This window comes from Rattus norvegicus, chromosome 10, assembly GCF_036323735.1.
Source record: "Rattus norvegicus strain BN/NHsdMcwi chromosome 10, GRCr8, whole genome shotgun sequence".
NCBI lineage: Eukaryota > Metazoa > Chordata > Mammalia > Rodentia > Muridae > Rattus > Rattus norvegicus.
The window spans coordinates 94,845,555-94,869,219 of record NC_086028.1 but is presented as its reverse complement, the minus strand read 5'-3'; the positions used below and the strand labels follow the sequence as shown (position 1 = coordinate 94,869,219).

Below are 23,665 nucleotides of genomic sequence, written 5' to 3'. Positions count from 1 at the left end.
CCGGGCAATGGTTTAGGAAGCTCTCACTCACCAAGGAGGAGCATACTCTGAGCACCATGTCTGTTCCCACCTGGAAGGCACTCACACCTAGCACACTTGTCAAGACTGTTAGCTCTTCTGAACTCTTTATGGAACCACTGCTATGGTCAGTAGACTGGCATTGAATTTGTCATGATCCACCTGTCTCTGCCTTTTGGTGCTAGGGTTACACATTTACTCTCAAGCACAAGTGAGTGAAAGGGGCGGGAGGAGAGAGAGGGAGAGAGGGAGAGAGAGAGAGAGAGAGAGAGAGAGAGAGAGAGAGAGAGAGAGAGAGAGAGAGAGAGTGTGTGTGTGAGTGTGAGTGTGAGTGTGTGTTCGCGTGCATGCATGTGTTTAAGGCTAAGTCTTACTATGCTGTCTTGGCTGACCTAGAACTCACTGACAATCCTCCCGCCTTAGTTTTACAAATGCTAGGACCCCAGACCCTGGCACTGGGCCTAGCTTTCCAGACTGTGTGACCAGGGAAGCTCTAAGGTCTAGGACAAAGGCAACCGCACCCGGCGGCACCTTCCTCATGCCCCTGTCTGCTCCTCGCTTCTCATGTGGCCTCTGCCTTTCTAAGGGCTCAATGCAGAGCAGGGTTCCTGCAGCTTCAGATGGAGAGAAGCGAATGTGGTTCTCGTTCGCCCTAAGCTCAGAGAATGGCGATAAGATGCAGCACAGTCAGCCTGCTCTCCTCTCTCCTTGCTGATTATGTCATCTCCTTTCAGAACTATTCTAACCCTAACGGTTTAAGCACCTACTATCCATGGCTGGGACTGGCCTATTATTTATCTATAAACTTAAGCACCTACTACCCACCGTCGGGACTGGCCTACTATTTATCTGTAAGCTGTCTGCTGATTGCCTACTTTGTGCCAGGAACTGTCACTAGGCAAGCAAGGTAGGAAGTCCTGGTCCTCACTAAAGAATGGATAAAAGAAAACAAAGAAACCATTAGCGTGTTATATGCAACAAGGAAGCAGGGCCTGATACAGACAGGGAGAGGGCAGCTGTGTTAGCCAAGCCACCATGCCAGCACCAGGCGGAGTTCAAGGTCCTATTTTATAATATGGTGAGTTTAAATCTAACCTGAGCTACAAGAAACCTTGCCTCAAAAAACCCACCCAGCAAACAACACCAGAACCCCAGTGAAGACAACAAGCGTGTACATGATTGGTGTGCTTAGAAAAACCTGCTTGAGAACCAGAAAAGCAGATCAGACAAGCTCTCTTTAGACTGTAAGAAAGCACTGTTAAAAAAAATCATCCCAGCATGCCTTTAACTCAGTGGGAGGCAGAGGCAGAGGCAGGCAGATCTCAGTGAGTTGGAGGTCAGCCTGGTCTACAAAGCGGGTTCCAGGCCTAGGGAATGAGACCCGGTCTCAAACAAAGAACAACAACAAAAATCAGAGCTGGTCTGGGGTCTGACGAGGCTGTTCTTACAGAGGACATGGGTTTAGTTCCCAGCATCCACACGGCAGATGGAACTCTAGTTCCAGGAAACCTAACATCCTTTTCTGGGTTCCCGGGGCACCAAGTAAGCACAGTAGTGCTACATACATGGAGACAAGCACTCAAACAGTGAAATGAATGAATGAATGAATGAATGAATGAATGTAAAACATGCTCAGGGCTGGGGAGGGGAGCTCAGTAAAGTGTATGCATACAGCATAAGCCTGAGGTTCTGAGTTTACACCACATAAAAAGGTGGGTGCTAAGAGAGCACCACCTATGATCCTTGAGCAGGGGACAGCAGACAGGAGGGCTTGCTGACTGGCAGTCTAGATAAATGTGTGAGCTCCAAGTTCAGGGAGAGACTCTGTTTCAAACAAGGCAAGAAACAACTGAGGAAGACATATACCAGCCCTAGCCACTCCACCATCATGTGCACATACCTGTTCATATTCACCACGCCACCCACTGCATACAGGCTGTTCCTAATGCTTTTCTCTGACTGTCTGTATTATGTGACAAACTAAGTTATAAAGAACTCAAGTTCTGGGAGATACTTACATTTGCAGGAAATAGGTAAAAAAAAGAAACTCCTTGAAAGGTAACATACACAATTAAAAATTTAGGTTTCATTTTTTGAAATAGGCTGGCCTTAAACTTATGATCCTCTTGCCTCAGATTTCTGACTGCTATAATTACAGATGTGTGCCATCAGAACCAGCTGGCAAATTCAAATAGAAAATATAAGGACATGTAAAACTGAACCTGCTAGAGAAAATAAGTGTAGTCCCAGTGCGGCATTGGGCTTTCTTCCTTATAGCAGGCCAGCTCTGAAGCCTCAGGACCACGGCTCATCGAACACAGCAGAAATGTAAGAGGAAGCTAAGGCAGCTGCACTAGGCTTCATGACCAACAGCTCTGGGGCAGAGGCTCTAGGCAGTGAAACCTTAAGAGAACAGACAGTAGCGCTCACTCTGCCTGCCATGGGCCTGGGAGAGACAGTGAGTCACTGGCTCTGAGGCAAACACTGGGAAGATAACGGGCTCCTCCCAAGGTGACTCTCTCTCACTCCAAGTCTCCTCTACGAGCCTTGGGAATAGAGCCCCATTCACCAAACTTCAATACCAGTGAGGCCTGTTCTATTTCTGCTACAGAAAACCCAACACTGAAGAATGGCGGTGTGAAATCTCATTTTCAAACACAAATCTCTTCCATGTTGACAAAAATTAGAAATCTGTCAATGTTTGTAGGAAGATGACTCAGGCCACTGGCACTAGAAGAAAAGGAAAAGGCTAGCTGCTGGTGTTCTCTAACTTTCCTAACAATCTGCCCTAAACAGGACCAATGCTATCCCCACTACTACTTCCAAGTATCAATGACCAGAACTACTGTTTTGAAACTTACCGGTACTCCAAGTTTATCCAAGTTATCCAGGAAATACTTTACAGACTCACCCTGAAAAGAAGAAGAAAACAAAGTCAGGAAGGCTTGACCGTCACACAGTTATGTTGTACTGTGGGGCTGTACACTTGGTCCGAGTAGACTTTGGTTAGTCACATTAGAGGAGCTGAAGAGGGGACTACCAAGCGTGAGGAGGCCAAGCCAGGGAGCCAAAAAGTGAACACAAAGACCTTTGACACATACAACGTTGAGGCACCACTAACGGGGCAGAGGGTGCAGCAGAGCAGGGCTGGTCCTCAGCACTACATCAAACAGATACTCAAACAGCCGATAGAAGTGCAGTAGCCACCTCGTTTGCGGCTTAAGGGATGTCCGAGACGTTAGCTCCTGTGCTCGACTTGAAAAGGAAAAAAGATGTCTACCACTACGAATAATGTCACTATAAAAGTTTTCAGGTCACATTGAATTTGGTGGGTCTACTCCTTGAAGGCTGGTCCCTAAGGGACTAGTGACCCTCATGAGCTCTCAGCCCCTGCCATAGGAGGGCCCTGTGCCCTGCACTCTGTGTGGGTCTTTACCTGGCCACAGCTCAGTGGCTCCTGACACTGGTCAGGAACGTAGCAGATCACTTAAGTTATCAAAGCTTTCAGATGCTGGCATGTCTTATTACACAGCATTCAAAACCACATTTCTGTCAACTTTATCAAGTCCATGGGGGAGCTGCCGCACTCACTGGGCAGAGCTGGGTTCCTACATTCTTGCTGAAAGTGTAAGCCTTATACTAGGAGCAATGTAAATCCAGGCTATTTTCCTTGAAATAGTGGGCGACCAAAGCACCCAAATGTCTGTCATTCCTTTAGGCAAAAGCGGCTGCCCTGAAAAGGGCAGCTGGGGCAGCTCGCAATCAGCCTCGTCAGTCACCCTTCAGTTCCTGCAGACACACTTCTGGCCACAAAAACAGGCTGATGAAGAACACAGCCAGCATGCCCTGAGGCTCACACACTGATCTGCCATCTTTACCTGAGGTACAGATGGCTATGAGCTGCCTGATTGGTGCTGGGACTCGAACCTGGGTCCTCTGGAAGAGCAGCCAGTGCTTCAGCCCCGAGCTTCCCTTTTCACAAACTGGGTAGCATCCGTTCCCTCAGGCAACCTGTGTTGTTTGTAGGCTTAGAATCCCTTCCACCCCCGAAAACACACAGTGAAGCCACTAGGCATCATGGGAGCATTTAATGTGCCTAAATTAATTTTAAGGTGATTTCTACAGCTGAACTGAACATTAACACAGGACAGGTCATTTACTATTCCTCCCTCTGTCTCTAATGGGACACATAGTGACTTGTTTTCAAGGACATGGTAAGGGTAAAAGGAAGTTGCTATAAAATTGATATTTCAGAGTAAAAAGCAGGGATCGTGTCACTGGCTGCTGGCCTGCAGCAACTACAATACCCCCAACACACACACATATTCACGAAATAAAAAGAGAAAAATGTGTGCACACATGTGCCTGTGCATTCAAAGTCAGAAGAGGGTGCTGGTACTCCCACCCCCACCCCCGTAATCCTTTTTGAGGCAGAGTTTCTCTCTGAACCCAAGGCTTGCACACTGTAGGCTAGGCCAGCAAGCCCCAGTGAGCTTCCAGTCTCTGCCCACTCACAGCTGGGATGCTTGGTTTGTTGCATGGGTGCCGGGATACAAACTCTGGTCGTAGCGATTGCACAGCAAGCATGCTTAACTGTTGAGTTGACTCTCCATTGCTAAGTAATATCTTTTTTAAACAACAAATCATTTTAGCGCCCGCCCCCCACCCCCGCCACCGTTTCCCGTTTTCTTTTCCCTCCTTCCCTCCTTCTCTCTCTTTTGAGGCAGAAATAGCCAGGGCTGGCTTTGAACTCACAGCAGCAGTCAGCCTCCCAAGTGCTAGGTTCAGGAGTGGGTCGCTGCCTGCCAGTTTTAATACCACTTTGATGATAAACAACTTTGAATACACAACTTTTTGTATCTTTCCAATTATATCTACAGTGATGCTTTGGGTAGAGTTAAACATTGTTTAAGATTCCTGTTAAGCTCTCTTGGGTCTGCCTCTCCACACAGGTGAAAACACCAAGTTCATTCTTCAATAGAGTCTACACGAGGCTAAAAGAAACCAACCGGTGGCACAGCCTGTAAGCCTGGCACCTGGAAAACGGAGGCAGCCTGAGGACCAGTTCGAGGGGATGCTCAGATGGCGGTTCAGTCAGCCCGGGTTATGTGAGCCTTAACTACCAAACTACCTACCTACCTAACTACAACATAAGAAGAAAAAAGAAAAAGTTCCCCATCCAAGGCAACAGTAAAAGTTTAACTTCATACGAAACAGTATTATTTATCTTATGGAGGTAAAGTAAATCAAAGTTAAAATACCCTCACATGAGTATTATCTGAACAGCATCCTCCCTTCCTAACACGGATTTACATCACTGTACTGTGGGAGGGTTTACAGAAAACAGTGTACACATCCTAGTGGCATTACGGATCTATACAAACCTCTCAGAACGATAGGAGCATTATGTCCCAGAATCATTTAGCAGCCTTGTCTGCTCCAAGCAATTACTCAGCATAAACAACAGGATGTACATAAAAGCACAGCGAGGCTGGGAGCGGGGTCCACACTGGAGGCTCAGGAGTCCACAAAACCACGAGTTTTAGATGTCAGTCCAGGATATATAAGACCCTGCCTCAAACACCACCCCAAAGGGAATGAATACATAAAGTATCCTTTATTCAGTGCTTCCTACAACAAATTTGGAACATTATTTTTCCACATAGAATTAAGGAAGAAATATAAAACACCTTAAGCTAGCAAACATAATTATTTGATATCAGTCACATATGAAATACTTGCACTATTAAATGCGTTGACCTGAAAGGCATTCTGTAACTTTGCAAGTGTGGAACAGTACACGAATGGCAGCAAGGCCTGACCCAGATGTATGCCGGGTCTTTAGCTGTTTAGCCTGCGTGGCTAACTTATTCCAATGTTTTCATGCACAGAAAGGGGGGGTCACTGTCTGTGTGCTTGGCCTTGCCTTGCTGTCATTTTAAGAAACCTTAATTTCTCTAGCACATCTTAATTCTAAGATCTGGGAGACTATTAATTAGCTCAGCTGTCTATTAAATTAACTCCTTAAAGTATGGGCAGAGGTAACTCGGTAGCACTGTACTATCTTCTTTCTGAAAACGAGAGAGCTATGCTTGGCAGCCAACTCCTATAACCCAGCCCTGCTGAGGGGCTGCCAAGAGTTTGGGGCGAGCCTACCATATGAGATTAAGTTGCAAGTAGGCTTGGGATACCAGTGAGACCATGAGGAATCAGCTAGCAGGGGTGGGGCTGGGGGAGATAATCTCTGTCACATGTCTTCTTTTGGAACTACAAACACTTTCAATGGTTCAGAGTGCATGCTACTCTTCCAGAGTAGCTTGGTTCCCAGTACCCACAGCCAGCAGCCACACGCACTGGCTCACTGGAAATTCTAATTCCAGTCCAGGGGAGTGGATACCTGTGAGCATAACTAAAAAGTAAATCTTAAAGATCATCTTGTGAGTCCAAATTAGTCTGTGCTTTATTTATTAGAAACTCCAAAATCTCACGAAAACCAAGTGGTAATAACCACAGAAAAAGGTATGTTATACACAGACAAAACAAAACAAAACAAAACAAAACAAAGCAACAATGACAAAGAGACAAGTCAGCCAGGGCTACATCGTGAGATCCCGTCTGAAACGATGAAGAAACGGTGACTGCTATCAACCCTCAGCATCTAGGGACATGACAGAGAGCAATTCTGTACTTTATGTGTTCAAGACTTTGAAATGAAAACATTCTAAATTCCCTTACATTTAAACATACGGATGAACTTCCACTGTTAAGTCTTGCCTTCTCTCGCATGTCAGCCACACCTACTCTAGGACATAATACATTCAATGTTATTCCTGTGGCAAGCATATTTTGGTTAAAATTAAGTCACTAGTCAAAAAGAGTTGGGGCTGGAGAGAGGGGGCAATCTGGCTTCATTCTTGCTCTCCCCTTGCCTGCTGCCTGTGCCCCTTTCTGACAGGGTCTTGCTGTGTAGCCTACAGTGGCTCTGAAGTCAAGACAGTCCTGTCGACACCTTTAAGTCCTCATTTATTTGCAGCTTTGAAATTTTATTGAGAAGAAAACCTACAGGAAAAAAACTTTTATGATCTCAAAAAATTAAAACCAAAAATGTGTATAATCTGCAGTTTACCCATGGACACTAACAGGGGCTCTGTACTGGGGGCCTAGGGCTTCTGTTGGTCCTGCTGATGTGTCCAGTGTCTGGATTCAGCAGCCTTTCTCTCTAAGACCATGTGAGAATGGCGAGTGAGCCAGTGAGAACGAAGGCCGCCCTAACTACCTTTTCCTAATACGCTCAGAAGGGCTCAGCTCCTCTGGCTTCCCAATGCTACTATGAAGGAAAGGTTCTTTCTATCACCCCAAGTAAGTGATTTGATTAAGTCTCCAAACTCCCCCAGGTCCCAATTTCCCCAACTTCTGTGAAGTAAGGCAAAGAAGTCAGTGCTTCAATAACCAACCCTTTTCTGCATAAGGTCCACTGACTAGAGTTGCCGTCCAGCAGAGGTCATGTTACCGATCTGAATCGAGCTCCTGCTGTCTTGTTATTCAAGCGACACACCTTAGTCTCTGCAGACACAATGCAGAAGGAGTCCATGGAACACAAAAACACTACAACCTTAAGACTTGAAATTGGGTTAGCTTTTCCCAGTCCATTCTCCACTACTGAAAGAAATTTAAAATCAAATTTCAAATTAAAACCCATTTCCTAGTTAAGAGTTAAATGCTATGGTGATTTATGTCACCTCTAATTCTTTTTTCTCTGGACATTTAGGCTCCACCTGAACAGGCCACCGTGGCCTGTTGGCAAAGTCAATGGTTTCAGTGGGCTTCGGTTACTTTCTAATGTTCAAACCCTGGGAGGTTACAAACTTTACTTCTTATCAGTTTCATCAACTTGCACCTAAGCTGGAAATAGCTTCCTTGTCCCTCATTCCCAAGAATCAACAGTTAAAACAAGCTTTCTTTGCTTGTAAATACACACTGGTTCCAGGAATCTAAAAGCTGAAACTTAAGAAATTTCTATAAAGCAAATAGACAGTCCATGTTCACGGGACACCTACTGCCCAAATGAGAGATGTTTTTAGCCATAGAGAGTCAAGCATAGACAAGAAGAAACTACTTTTTTTTTTTTTTTGGAGAAAAAACATACTAAGAATACTGTCAGCTTTATGCCAATAGGGAAAGACAACTTTACTTAGCAGATAGGTTAAGAAGTAAAGGTCTTAAAACCTTAGCCAGGGTTCAGTGGTTAAGAGGTTGTCATTCTTCCAGGGGCTCCAAGTTCAGATTCCAGAACCCAAGTCAGGTAGGTGGCTCAAAACAACCTGTAATTCCAGCTCGGAGACGCCAATGCCCTCTTCCAGCCTCCGTGGGGACCCACAAACACGACACAGGCACGCACAAATAAATCTCATGCTAGAACACAATCTGGCAATTTGTAGCAATGCCTTTAAAAGACTGTCACTGGAGTAATACCAAAAGAATCTGCTCAGCTTCAACCATGTAGTCAGTTACTGCTGACAGAGAGGCACTGGATTGTTTTCATTTATCTAGACTGTAGATCAGATGTCTGCTCCCCACAAACGATAGCAGCCCACAGGCCAAATCCCGCCCACTGCTTGTTTCATGGCTCATTTCTAAGTGATTGGGAAAACATGAAGATGGTATTTTTAACATGTGAAATGGTATAAAATCAAATTTCAGGGTCTAAAAATAAGACTATACTGGAGCGCAGGCAGCCACACACGGTTTACTCGCTGGGCATCTCTGACTGCGTCCACACCCTGCGCGAGCAGGAGCAGTGGAGGAGGAGCCCCCGGGCGACGCTTTCAGAGCTTTGCACCACTGCACAGGGCACTGAGTTTGAAGCTGATACTTCAGATGGCACCAGCATGGCCAGCTGACCCCGACCTTTGCCTCTCTCACACAGGTTAAGTTCATATTCATCACAAAAAGAAACAGAAAGAGGGTTTTGAATGCTATGCTTTTAATATACACCAGATGCCAGCATTTGCAGTTCCTGTGTAGTGAAGGACACTGCAGCGGACTCAGAGAACACAGAGCAGGTGGGCACTTGCAGACTAACCATCTCCACCCACTTCCGGAGTTTCCCTGTGGCTCACTGTTATCCAAACAAGGAGTGCTGTTTCCTGCTGGAGAATTAAGTTGTGCTCACTGCAGCAGCCAAACAAGTCTGTGCAGAGATGACAGACCGTTGGCTCTTCAGTGAGAGCGGATGTTCAGAGCTGAGGACGGCAGCCACGCTCCAAATCCCAGGTGGACTTCTGAGTCCCTGGGCCCGGCCAGGGCTACACAGCAGGACCCTGTTTCAAAACAATACTAACTGCTACTAACAATAACAGACTAGTGAATTCTGGGACTTTCCTCATTCTTGCTGAACAACTCTACTACCAACAGTGCTTACTCAGCTGTCTGTGAAGTTTGGAGTACCTGGAACCAGCCTGCACAGACGGTCTGGATGCATATCTGTCCACCCCAGGAGAATCTGTTTAAGAAACTGAGACAACTCAGTCAGCATAGCTGCCACTGGACTCTGATGGGGAAAGCGGAGCAGAGCAAGAAGGAAGTGGTGGGACAAATGCACAAAGCCATGAATCGGTTGGCACTGGATTCCTCACCAACAGGTACTCTGTGGGAAACACACTGAGTCTATCAGTGACAACAAGGAATTTAATTTACTCTTGGAAATTGAACATCACTATGACCAGGAACTTGGTCAGAAATAAGAGTCACTCTTTTTCTGGGAAATGCAGCTCAGTAGATGGAATGGCCTGCCTGGCATGAATGATACCCTGGGGCCTACCCCAGCATCAGAGTGCAGGAGCGCGTTACTAATGTCAGCACTTGGACAGAGGCAGGAGGGGTGGGGGTGGGGGGTCTAAGACCACCTTCTGCTTCACAGCAAGTCTGAGCTTAAAATGAACAAGATGAGACCCAGTCTCAACAGAGAAGGGTCAGATAGATGTCTGACTCTGACACACACCTTACAAGTTCAGTGTCTTGGGCTGGAGAGATGGCTCAGTTGTTAAAGGCTGTGCTCATGACCAAACCAAATTCAATGGCTCAAGAGTGATGACTGTTTACTAAATTTTCTGAGCACTGGGATGAAATGGACTTGTTCTTCTGCATAAGAACCATCCTTGGGGCTGGGGATTTAGCTCAGTGGTAGAGCGCTTACCTAGGAAGCGCAAGGCCCTGGGTTCGGTCCCCAGCTCCGAAAAAAAAGAACCAAACAAACAAAAAAAAAAGAACCATCCTTAACCACTGCCACCGAAAACTGGGTTTTGAAATTAGCTTTGGGGAAAAGTAGATTCTATTCTTGAAAAAGTTCAACCTAAAATTATAAGGCAAAACAGCCTTTTTTTGGTGAAGCTTATACTCTGGAAAACTCATCTCAACAACTGGCACTGACTGAATCTCTAGCAACGTCAAACTGTTTTTATACACTCGCCTGTGGTCAAAAGGAAGTGAAACACCATCCACACAGTCCAGTTCCTGCAGTATCACTCCAGTCCAAAGCCCATTCGACTGCAAATTAAAGCTCCCCCCAGCATCCCAGGAGGAGTGATTAGTACACCCAGAAGCACAGGGGGAGGGCCGAGATTCTTCTGCACAGTAACTGCCCAACAAGATCCTGTGCTCTGAAGGTGGACCAGGGCCTCACACATGCTAGGCAAGGACTCTACCTTTCAAGGATGAGATCTATAAAATATTATTACATATCAACATTAACGAGTGAGCATCTGTGATTGGTTGGAAGGTAAGCACTGAACCTGAATAGGAAAACACCCAATCCTTCTGACCATAAAATCTCCCTTACAAAAAGCTATACATAATTTTATTACATTTTGAATTGCATTGCTAAAAGTTTGTGGGAACTTCTATTCTCTCCTATGCTATGAGTGCTTTCTGTAATGTTCGTCACTTTACGCCTTGCCACGAGACGTCTCGACTATATTATCTAGTCCTTAGGGAATGAATATGTTCTAGGAATTTTATTTCAAGACTTGAATAACTCTGACTGGCCAAACTCGCTATGTAAATTAGGCTGGGTCCAAACTCACAGAGACGCAGTGGTTTCTGCCTCAGAAGCTCTAGAACTTCAGTGTGTGTGGTGCCACATCAAGGACTTTTGTTTTGAGGTGAGTCAATGTCCTCCCTCCTCAGCCTCCAAAGTATTAGGGATACACAGCTCATGCTGCCACGCCCAACTGAGAAAAGTGGTTCTTCTTACTGGTATGGACTAGAATTGCTTGATGTACTATTGAAAGAACAGATTCCCTGCTCTACTACAAACCCGCCATGCTCTTAGTAAGCTGCAAGAAAAATGACTATGAGGTAGCTATCCTTGGGGTCACTTCACGGTGACATGCATTTTAAAATTAACTTCATCTTTTGTGACTATAGGAAGTTAACTTTAAAAAAGCCTGATATGGGTTAGCAAGGTGGCTCCAGGGTTAAAAGTGGCTGCCCTTCAGAGGGCTGAAGTTTACTTCCCAGCACCTCACAAATGCCTGCAACTCCAGCTCCAGGGGAACCATGCCTCAGGCCTCCACAGGACTTACCCAAGTGCACACATGCACTGATTTACTAAGACTTAACTAAATTAAAAAATATAAAAGTAAATCTTTAAAAGACCGGTAAGAAGAGTTAGAGATGGCTCAGTGGTTAAGGGCACTGGTTATCTTGCAGAAGACCTGGGTTCAGTTCCCAGCACCCATGTGGTAGCTCACAACCGTCCATGACTCCAGTTCTAAGGGATCCCAAGTTCTTTCAGTCTCTGAGGACACCAGGAATATAAGGGATTTACAGGCATAATGCAGGAAAAATATACATCTGTATAAAAATTAAATAATAAAATAAAAATAAAAGCCTGATTAAAAATGCCAAGCTACTAAGAAACTAGGCTAGACATTTATTTTTATTTTATTGTAAGAGTAAGTTTTAAGCCACAGTGCATATTCTTCATAATTCAATTAAGTCACAATTGTGTGCACACCTAAACAAAGACTCTATTTGAGTTTAAGAACAGCTTGGTCTAGAATGAATGAATGAATGAATATATGAATGAATGAGTAAATGGCTAGTAGATAGGGTTAGACACAGGTTTAATACTGAGAAGTTCATCTGACTAGGAATTGGTAACATACAGATTTTAGAGAAAACTCTGGGATCAATAAGGTATCAGGGATCCAATCTACATGTGTTGCTTGGTTAAACTCTACGAGCCAGCCAGCCAACTCTATAGCCACACATGCAATCCCAGAACAGTCTGAAGCGGGAGGATCTGTGAGTTCAAAGCTAGCCGACAAGCTAGAACTATACATACATATAAAGACTTTGTTGACAAAAACTAACAAGCTAGCATTTTGTATTTTATATCATCTCCTATATTCTATACTATAGTTATACCATACTATAATCATAGTAAACTATAATGTACATGCTCTTAAAAACGAGCCCTGAGCCAGGCATGGTGGCACATGCTTGTAGATCCCAGCACTTGAGGCCGAGACAGGGAAGGCACCTTGAGTCCTAGTACAGGCTGGACTATACACGGCTGAGAAGAGCTTGAGTTCTGACCAAAGGCCCCTCCCTGTGCATCCTTCTCTCTTCTGTGCGGCCATCATTGCCAGACACAGCTCCTTTCATTTCTGGCTGAGGACCTTATAAGGAGAGACAGAGGGATTCCCAGTAGAAGAGTCTGCAGAACAGCTAATCCTGTTCATTTTACAAATTTTGAAAAGTCTAAAAGTCAAAAATTACATGGCTTATCCAAGACTAATTTAGGGGGTAGAAACTGAATGATAACTATTTTAGTAGCAAGAACTGAAAATCTTGTTGTCCCAGTAAGAATTGGTTCTTGAGAAACGTGAACTGAAGACATTCATACCCATTTTTACTCTCTTTCCACTGACTGTGGTTTTCGCCAGCTGCCCCTGACCCAGGACCATCCTGTTGTGTGCACTGAAGGTGTGCACCTTTCCTAGCATCTTATTTTGATCTACGGCCCTGTGCGGAAACACCTAGACTCAAAACTTCTTCTTCCTGCATCCCAGGATGGGATTGTTATCTTGTACAGGGTAACGGCCCCAGGACCGTCTGCTGGGTGCATTGTATGGTACTCGCCTTTCTGACATCCTCCTTTCATCCTGTGTTTCTCCAAACTTCAGTCACCGAAAGGGTAATATTTGGAAGGATGGTCACTGGAGTTACCAATTACTGTGTTACATGTGCTTAAGAAGATGTAGGCGGACTAGAGGAAAACCAGCAGATAAACCTCCATGTAAACAGCTCAGTTCTTCCAAGGCATAAAGCCCATTTATTTTTTGCAATATATCTGACTGTGGGAAGTTACAGTATCAAGATGATATAAAGAGAACATTCAAAGATCTTCTGGTACGAGGGCAAACATTAAATGCTACCACCAATTAAAAAGGCATGCAAGAAAAGTACTAAGGGCTGCAAAAGAGGACATACAAGTAGAATTTAAAAGCACATTTATTCATGTGTGTACATGTGCACATATGCATAAGCTGTGGCACATGTGTGGAGGTCAGAGAACAATTTGCAGGAGTTGGTTCTCTCCTTCCACAGCATGGGTTCCAGTCATCTTGCTGGCCCTCAAATAGGACTTGAAGGGATTAGATGATGGTAAATCTTCAGAACTGCCCTTTTCTCTAAGTAGATTTAAGTTTCTGAGTACCTGTCTCCTAACCAACAGCCAGGCAGGGCGGGGCCTAGGCCAGGTCTCCATCTGCGAAGAAGAGGAGCAGCAAAGATCGAATCAAGTCTGAAAGGCTTCCCCACACAGGAAGGAGCCATTCTAATGCTAACACCAGTACAGCTGACAAATGTCTAAGTCTGACAGCAAGAACTGTAGGTAATATGTATCATATGTGTTTTAATATCCAGGACTGGGTTATTTTTATAGACTCTGATGAGAGTCTGAAGACAAACTGAAATCTGCCATTCGAAGCCTGTTTGAACACTAGGAATTAGCTCAGTGACACAGGGTTTAACTGGCAAGCCTAAACCCCTACATTTGGTCCCCAGCACTAAGGGAAATAAAATGTTTTTGAATGTGAACCATCATTGCTTAATCTCATAAAATGTGAAAAGCTTAAATGCAAGGCAATAAATATGTTTCAAGTAGAAAAATAAGTTTGCATTAGAAAAAATAAGGTTTTTAAAAGATCACATTTTTATTTACTGAAGGTTTTTAGCTGCTACCACCATCATCTAAAAAACTTCTGCTTAAAAAATAAAATCATTGGGGCTGGGGATTTAGCTCAGTGGTAGAGCGCTTACCTAGGAAGTGCAAGGCCCTGGGTTCGGTCCCCAGCTCCGAAAAAAAGAACCAAAAAAAATAAATAAATAAAATAAAATAAAATCATTAAAAATATTAGAATTAAAAAAAAAAAACCCAGGCTGGAGAGATGGCTCAGTGATTAAGAGCACTGACTGCTCTTCCAGAGGTCCTGAGTTTAATTCCCAGCAACCACATGGTGGCTCACAACCATCTGTAATGAGATCTGAAACCTCTCTTCTGGTGTGTCTGAAGACAGCTACAGTGTACTTACATATAAAAAAAACAAAACAAACCAAAACAAAAAAAAACCCTTCCATCCATTCTTCAATATTCACTTTGCATAGATGTGTAATCAATCAATCAATCAATCAATCAATCAATCAATTTTCCCTTTGCAGGGCCTAGTGACATAGGCTTTGTGGAAGGCTGAGGAGGTGAGGCAGGTGCACTGGCGGACACTTCAGTCCCAGTCTGTTCCATTTCTGCCTATCTTGCCAAGGGACTTTTATTGATTCTTATCTTAGAGGTTGCTTTTGGTTCTTTGCTTTAAAATCTTTTACTATTTCACTTTTTTCTTGGAAAGCATTTAACATGATTACACAGTACCATTTTCGAGAAGGACAGTGTTGACTGCAATCTCTGTAAAACTGCAGAGGTAAAGCACCTCACGTTGTTGGGATTTGTTTGTTGTTTTGTTTTGTTTTTTGGTTTGGTTTACAAGGAGCATAACAATATTTACAGATAGCGAAAGGAACTGATTTTTTTCCCATTGCTGTCAATATTCTAAAACCAACTACACTCCAAGTTAATAAAACTTCAAATTTCTTACTAGTATTTTCTATGTCACAGTTAACAATTCTAAGAGCCAAAATTAGTCATTTATGTTAACTCTCATTATTTGAAAATTATTTTTCAAAATAAATCTTTCTAAACTAATCTAAGATAATTTCCTAAAGAATAATATCTTCGGCTTCCTTAGACCACAGCTCAGTCCAGTTCTTCTACCACAGAAACAGTAACAGCAAGTTCACAATGTAAAAATACCTATGGGAAGAAGCACGTCACCAACTTTATTGTGCAGGCTGCCTCTGACTTGTCACAACTCGGCCAGTAAATGCTTCTTTATGTCACGTGTTTTCCATTTATCACAAAGTAATTTGTGGCTCGTAATCTTTTTTTTTTCTTTCTTTCTTTTTTTCGGAGCTGGGGACCGAACCCAAGGCCTTGCGCTTGCTAGGCAAGCGCTCTACCACTGAGCTAAATCCCCAATCCCGTGGCTCGTAATCTTAATGATGTAACTTATGCACAGAACAGTAATTCTCCCATTACAAAGTCACAGAAAGCATCTTATTTTATTAAGATGCTCTATCCTGACTCAGCTATACCTCTCCTGAGCATTCTGAAGTGCATGTGCTCGAGATCCTACCTCTCGTCAAAGTAAAACTTTACACAGGAATGACCTTCATGCTGCAAAAGTGAGCTAGTTCTGTCCAACAGGGCAGAAGTATGGTAAGACTTATCTTAGGATGCTTCCTAAGACTCTCTGGCTTATAAAAAGTGTACGCCCATTTCTGAAGAATCTGCTGGTACTGAGAAAAATCACTGTCAGGAAATGCTAATGCTGTAACCATAAAGGAGCAGGATGTGAACTGGACAGAGAGTACAGAAGAGTCATCTCGATACCCGACATGTATTCGAATCCCAGAGGCAGAAAAGCGAATGTCAACACAGACGTCTCCCCGTGGTGCGGGGGAGCATCACTCCCGGTTCTGGCCTCTTTGGGCACATGCACACACATGATGTACCATGTGTACGTTCAGGTACACGCAAATAAAACGTGACAAAGAAATCTTAAAATAAAGTAAAATTTAAGCCATTCCCTCCAAAAAGTTCATTTTCCTACTCTTCAGTTTTCACAAAACACATTTAACACAATACAGGTTAGGATCCTAAGTTTTGACAAGTGTTTCAGTGTTCAATATAGTTTTGAGAAGAGCCAATCACACACAATCTCAGAAACTGTCTCCATCAGATGGTATGCAGGAGCGTGTGGACAATTAGTGAACGCATGCAGGAGGGCCTGGCCCTAGACAGCAGTGCCACCGCTGGACAGGTGGTCCTGGTGGTTAAGAGCAGAATGAGCACAGCACAGGGAGCAGGCCATGGAGATGCTTTCCCCATGGCCCATGATCCACACAGCACCTGCCTTCGGGTTCCTGCCTTAGCTTTCCTCAAACCCTTTCCTCCCCCCACTCCAGTTCTGGCCAGTGTTTTATCACAGCAGCAGAAAAGCACAACAGGACAGTGGGTAAAGCACATGCTGTGCAAATCCTGACATACAGAGTTTAACCCCTGAGCCCACACAGTAGGACAGACTCAACTTCACAGCTGTCCTATGACCTCCACACATGTCGCTGCGCATGCACACGCTCTCACGCCTCTTACACCACACACACACACACACACACACACACACACACACACACACACACACAAAGAAAAGAAAGATTATAGTATTGAGCTTTGCCACTAGAAGTCTTCAGTAGTTCATTGGTTTTTATTTTCTCTTTTTCTTTTCATTTTTCAAAATTTAATGACCTCACCTTCAGGCAGGCAGGAAGGAAGGAAGCGGAGTAAGAGAAAACAGGCAGCATTCTTACATACCCTGTCCTGGTTCAATCCCTTGCAGTCTCCACAGAAAGCACTGTCACCCACAGGCCCTATGGGTGCACAGCAGATAGAAGCTTGGCTCTGCAGTGATATACTGCAAACCCTCAATGCCAACACTGCACAGTAATTAACATTAATTAAGAAATGAGAAACAGGTGACAGGAAAGCCCACATGGCCTTAGTCCCAGTTTAGCATTGGCTCTATATCCCTAAGCTCTCCTGCCAACAGTGAAGTCCCACCCAGCCTATTCCTCTCATCCCCAAATCCTATCAGACAGCAAAGCAAGGTGACCGGAAACTATTTCAAAATACTGCAAATGAGCTGAGAACGTATCTGGGCACATCAGTTCCTGTCTCCAAAGTGTGATCTGATGAATCCTGTCAGCATGAGAGGCTGAAAAGCAGGGACTGAGTAACAGGCCCAGCTATGGAGCCCTTCTGCCTGGGTTGGATTGTGAGCCGCCTGCATTCTCTGAGGTCCTCTCAGTCAGAGAGCAGCAGCAAAGAGCACAGTGAGAAAGAGCACTGTCAACTGAAGACCTGCCGCCTCCTCTTCACGAGCACTGACCACTCCCAGGAAGGCAAATCAGCGGTGCCCTCGCTCCTGTGGACTCGGTCTCATCTGGGCCGCAGCATAGGGCAAAATTCAATACATGCTTGGTGAAGACCTAAAGGGTACCAGGTCTATACTGCTCACGTCCCTGCCCTCAGAGCACTAAATGGAAAGTGACCACGTGTAGTCACTCAGTACAGTGTGCATCCATGGGTTCTACAACCTTAGTCTGAAACACCTGACGAGCCAGGCATGGTGGGCAGCACACGAAACGCTGCAAAATTAGAAGCCAGGCTAGGTAGGCTACATAGCAAAGCAAGAATTCCATCTACACTGAACACACATTCTCTTTTTCTCTTGTCATTATTCCTGAAACAATAAAGTCCAATGCTGCTTACACAGCCCACACTGTAGGAGGCAGTAGAATACAGTAGAGGTAATTTAAGCACATGGCAGGCTATACTTAGGTTATATGCAAATACTAGACCAGTCTATACCAGACACTGCACACTGAGATTCTGTTATTCCAGGACTTCGTTGCCAGACCCCTGAGGATATGAAGGAACAGCTGTACAAAACAAAAAAAACTCTTGTATATTTATTTACATAATAATTATTTTGAGACAGAGTTCTCTCATGTGTCCCAAGCTGGCCTTGAACTTGTTACATCACGGAGGAAAAGGGCTGACTTCCTGCCTCCACCTCCTAAGTGAAGGACTAGAGGTGTGGTGCTACCACACACCGTTTATGAGATGCTGCACCAACTTTGGGCAGGTGAGCACTCTACTAAGTTATACCGGTAGTCCTCACCTTGGCCACTAACTCACACTTCCCTCTCCTTGAGAGCACTACTCCAAGATACCAGGCAGTCTGCTTAAATGTTAAAAAGGTCTGAAAAACCACAGCTCGCTAAGCCAGGTGGTTGAAAGTGCTGCAAAGGGAAATGAGAACAGCCAGCCTGACTTCAGTGAATCTTCCCCGCTTCCTCACCTCTCGCCTCCTCAGGCACTTCCAGCGAGGCTCCTCCCTCCCCGTGTCACCTGCCAGCCAGCACTCAGAACCCTGCAGCCAGCTCCTGCCAACACAGCCCGTTCTATCTCAAAGCACTTTCCCAAGCTCTTGCAGCATTTCTTCTCTTAAACAAATAAACAAATAAATATACAGTTTTTCAGACATATTACTACGCAACTAGGTGATTCAAACACGCAATCCTCCTGCCTCAATCTCCCAAGTGCTATGCCAGTCCACTCCAGAGCACTTCTCCTTTTCACAGCAGATTTCTGCTTCTGAACAGTCTCAAAAGACACCAAGGTTCTTTTCTTTAAGACTCTACTCTGAGCAGCCCCTGGTTTTACACCCTTACACTGCAAACAAAGTTCACTAACTTCTCCCTCTGGTCCCAGACTCTTCCCTGGGCTCCAGACCTAGGGTCAAACTCTCTTCAGTGTCTCCCCCACCAGGATGCACTGCTCCTCCTGCAGCTCTCCCAGTCCAACTGCTGCACCCAGGGCAGACCTGGGAGCAGGGCTCTCCGCACAGCAGCTTGCAGAAGCTTGCCCAAGGTCTTCCAGTGAACACTTCTGACTAATACACAGGTTATTTGTATTTGGTCTTCTAGCAAACAAGCCTCCAAAAAGATACCTGTCTCACCAATAGGTGTGCAACGGCATGCGACTGACTGCAGGTGCACCCGGAGAACTGTTAGAGTCTGCAAGCCTGCACCCCACTTTTCTGTTACCCAGGGCTTCCTACCCCCACCATCTTTTTATATTTGCTTTTTTTTTTTTTTCTTTTTTTCGGAGCTGGGGACCAAACCCAGGGCCTTGCGCTTGCTAGGCAAGCGCTCTACCACTGAGCTAAATCCCCAACCCCTTATATTTGCTTCTTATTCCACATTAGAGAAGAGGTAAAAAAAAAAAACGAACAGGTTATAAGAAATTAGACATTTTAAAGCACCTTAACATCTGCACACACACACCAATATAAAAGCATCAGACATATAACTCAGTGTTTATCTATTCAATAAAACATGGCCGCCATGCAAAAAAATTAGTTCTATAAAAATTTAATTGCTATAAAACAAAACTTTTAAGTCAGATTAAGATATCATATGTTAAAGTCAAAAGTGCAAATACTTTAGAATGAAGGAGGGGAACCTTGGTTCTCTAAATTGTAACATCATTTTGTTTTTTATTTTTTGTTTTTTGAGGCAGGGTTTCTTTGTGTAGATGTGACTGTCCTAGAACTAGCTGCCCTTTCCTCTTGAGTGCTCGGATTAAAGGCTTACGACACCACTGGCTGGCCTATAACACCAACGTTTACACTGGATGGTATGCTGGGTAGTTTTATGTCAACAGAACACAAGCTAAAGTTATCTGAGAGGAAGAAAAACTGAAAAAATTCCTCATAAGACCAGGTTGTGGGCAAGCCCGTAGAGCAAACATTTCCTTAATTAGTGACTGATGGAGGAGAGCCCTACTTATTGTGAGTGGTGTCAGCCCTGGGCTGACAGTCCTGGGTCCTGTAAGAAAGCAGGCTGAGCAAGCCATGAGGAGCAAGCCAGTAAGCAGCACCCCTCCATGGGCCTCTGCATCAGCTCCTGCCCGGCCTGAGTTCCTGTCCTAACTTCAATGATGTGTTGTGGACGTGTAAGCCAAATAAACACTTTCCTTACCAACTTGCCTTTGTTCCTGGTGTTTCGTCACAGGCCATTCATGTTTAGTGCCACATGCGGTGGGTGACTTGTGCACCTGCAACCCAACACTGGGGAGACTGAGGAAGGAAGAGAGCTGTGACTCTGAGGCCAACCTGGGCTATGTAGTGAGCTCCAGGCCAGTCTGCACTATAGAGTAAGACCCTGTCTCAGGAAATTTAATCAAAGTCTACCTCAAAACAGTGAAAAGCATTTGGGAACTAGGCACAGTAGATGAGGGAGGAGGTTTACAAATTCTAGGCCAGGCTGAGCTACAACCAGACCCTCTCTCAAAAGCCAAACAAAGGAAAACCTGAAAGCATGAGTCTGATGTCCACTGTGCTGGAATCCCTAGCACTGGGATAAACAAACAACAAAGGAGGGCTGGAGAGACGGCTCAGCAACCAGGAGCGAGGGCTATCATTCCAGAAGATCCCAGGGTTGAGTCCCAGCATCACAAGTTGGCTCACAACCATCTGTAACTCAGGAGACCTGCTTCCCTTTTCTGGCCTCTGAGGGCAGCAAGCAAGCGCGTGCTGCACAGGCATCGGCCCTCCCATAGGAATGAATGAATGAGTGAATGAATGAATGAATGAATGAATGAATAGCTATCAGTATGGTGGTGCATGTCCACATTCCCATCACCGAGGTGGAGTCAGGGTTAGCTCAAGACCATCCTTGACTGCACAGTTCAAGGTCAGCCTGAGTGGTAGAGACCCTACCTGAGAACAAAGAGCAGGGAGGTGGAGACGGAGACATTCACTGAAGTTATTGGGCTGGAAAGACAGCTCAGTGGGTAAAAGCACTGGCTGCTCTCCGAGGTTCAATTCCTGGCACCCACATGATGACTAATCACCCAGAACTCCTATCCCAAGGGACCTCACACCCTATTTTGGCCTTCATGTATACTACATGTGGCTGGGCACAAACACAAGCAGGCAAGACACTCATGCACGTATATTTTCTAAAAAATTACTCCAAGACTAGAAGACAGTATCCCAGGATTAAAAATAAAAGTTCCTAGAGCGCTTGCCTAGCAAACGCAAGGCCCTAGGTTTGGTCCCCAGCTCCGAAAAAAAAAAAAAAAAAAAGAAAAAAGAAAAAGAAAAGTTCCTATTCCAAATAGTCATTTCTATTCTTTTTCTTCTTAAAAAAAAAAGAAAGAAAGAAAGAAAGAAAGAAAGAAAGAAAGAAAGAAAGAAATTGTTCTAACTAAATAAAACTACAAACTAAATATAAATGCTCTGGTTCAAAGAACCCCAAACCTTTGAAAAAGTCAAGGCACGATAGGAATAATGTTTTAATACTATAATCAATGACTATTTTCTTTTTCTTTTTTAAGGAAAACAAATGTGAAATCTGTTTTTCTTTATCAAAAGCAAGTAGAAATTCTCTATTAGATTAATGGGTTTTTTTTAAAGTTATCTTTGTATAAAATGCTAAGTTTATCCTACAAAAAGCAACATAAAATCATTTTTAACACTGAGCATTGAAAAATAAGAACGTAAGGAATTTTTTTTAACCTTGGAAATGAAGGCTAATTTGCCCTCTGTAAACTGGGAACTCACGGGACCTCTGCCAAGTCACAGGCAGGGGAATGGCAGAGCAGGAAAGGGGAGGCTTGTGTGCATGTGGAAGGGCCACAGAAGGGACAGAGACAATGGGCAAGGGGATGAGAGTGAGCATGCAGTGGGGTGGTGAGCAGGGCCCCTGCACCTGTGGAAGACACCTTAGCACACTTCCGGCAGGGCACAGGGATTTACGCCCTTCTCCCTACATGACTAGGGCTTCTCAGTGTCTAGGAACTCCACAGTGAGTCAGTTCTAACAGCGCTCTATAGAACGCTTTACTACTTAAGTCACTTTATTTTCAATGCCAGTAGAGTAATCTCCAATCTCCAAAATACAAACTTCCGAAGCTCTGATATGATGCTGCAAGTGGAAAAGCCTGTGCCTGGCATCATGTGACATCATGTGACATCATATGACATCATGTCTCAGTCAAACCCAGGCTCGCTTAGAAAGCTACACAGCTGCTTTCAGGTTGTCACAAAGTGTGCGACAAGGATACACACGTCACAAGGGTGAACATCACCTGTAGGCCTGCGCTGCCATCCCTAAAAAGAGGTGAACTCTGAAACCCAAATGTGTCTGAGCCCAGGCATTTCAGACCAGGGATATATCTGATTCTTTAGGATTAAAGAATTTATTTTTAAAACCATTCACAAATATGCATCCAACAGCAAGTTCACAACTGCCTAGAACCTGAGTTACACTGAGAGGGGGTTCAATGCCCTCTTCTGATGTCTGTGGGCACCTAAGTACATGTGGTGAACACGGTTTGTACATAAACTCACATAGGCATACACATAAATATTTCTATCTGAAAATCAAGCAAGGCATTGTTAAAAGGCAACAAGAACCAGGGTACTAATGATCACCTCAGCCCTCTGGAGCTGAGATCCTCCTGGACACACAATCAGTCACATTCCACCGACTCAGAACCCAGTGACTCCATGTCACCTTAGCAATCAAGTTGAGAAGAGTAAAAACCAACCACAACCTACTGTGTTTCTTCTGACAGCTACTTGTGTGGCTGGGATATAAGGAATATCAATAGCTAACACTAACACCACTAAAAAAGCCAGGCGTCGTGCGAAGGTCTTACATGCATGGCTCATCCCATGTCATCCTCACAACAGAAAACAGAACCCATAGTCTGTATTTTATGGTCACTGAAAACAAGTCAGAGAGGCTGGGGACTTGCCTTAACTCACGGAGGAGACTGACAGTCAGGAAGGACTCTGGCTGACCTGTCTCCTTGCTCTGCTTTTAACCCTCCAGCCAGAAACCGCCTTAAGGGGTTACATTAACACCTATGTCCATTCTTTGAAAGCAGCTAGCTTTTTAACAGTATGAGAAAGAAAAGCATATGCAAGTACACAAGTGAAACAAATCAACAGAAATTCTACCCAAGGGGTCTATGTCCATTACAGACACCGTAAGATGAGAAAGTTCTCCCACCACACTGACTAAAACCCTGAATTGGGCATGGTGCAATAAGCCTGCGCCCCTGCACTCAGGAGTCTGAGTGAGAGGATCACAAGTTCAAGGCCAGGCTGAGGTGTCCCAAACAAACAAACATTTGGTGCATTTTATAAAAGAACAACAATTAAACGTGAAAGATTGACTACCCTCACTACGATGTCACCAACTTTAGCCGAGTCACAAAAGTCTAGTTCTCGAACTATTTCTTTGATCCCTATCAGCCCAGTTGAAACTGCTCTGCTCCTGTGACTGTAACAAATTCTTTTGAAAAGAAGCATCTTGTTAACAAAAATAGGCTTAAATGCAAAGATAAACGGTATCACAAGGCTAGAGCTAAGAATGACGTATGCTCAAGC

At 44.4% G+C, this 23,665-nt stretch overlaps 1 protein-coding gene across 2 annotated transcripts in view; it reads right to left on the bottom strand.

Moving 5' to 3' along the window:
• Gna13 (G protein subunit alpha 13) overlaps window positions 1-23,665 on the bottom strand; it is a 33,020-nt gene that overhangs the window by 1,071 nt on the left and 8,284 nt on the right. For both annotated transcript variants that reach the window (XR_010055190.1, NM_001013119.1), the window contains exon 3: window positions 2,880-2,930. Coding sequence is in view for 1 of the 2 variants with exons in the window: in NM_001013119.1 (NP_001013137.1) it covers window positions 2,880-2,930 (51 nt within the window). In the remaining variant the exon portion in view is untranslated. The remainder of the gene's footprint in view (window positions 1-2,879; window positions 2,931-23,665) is intronic.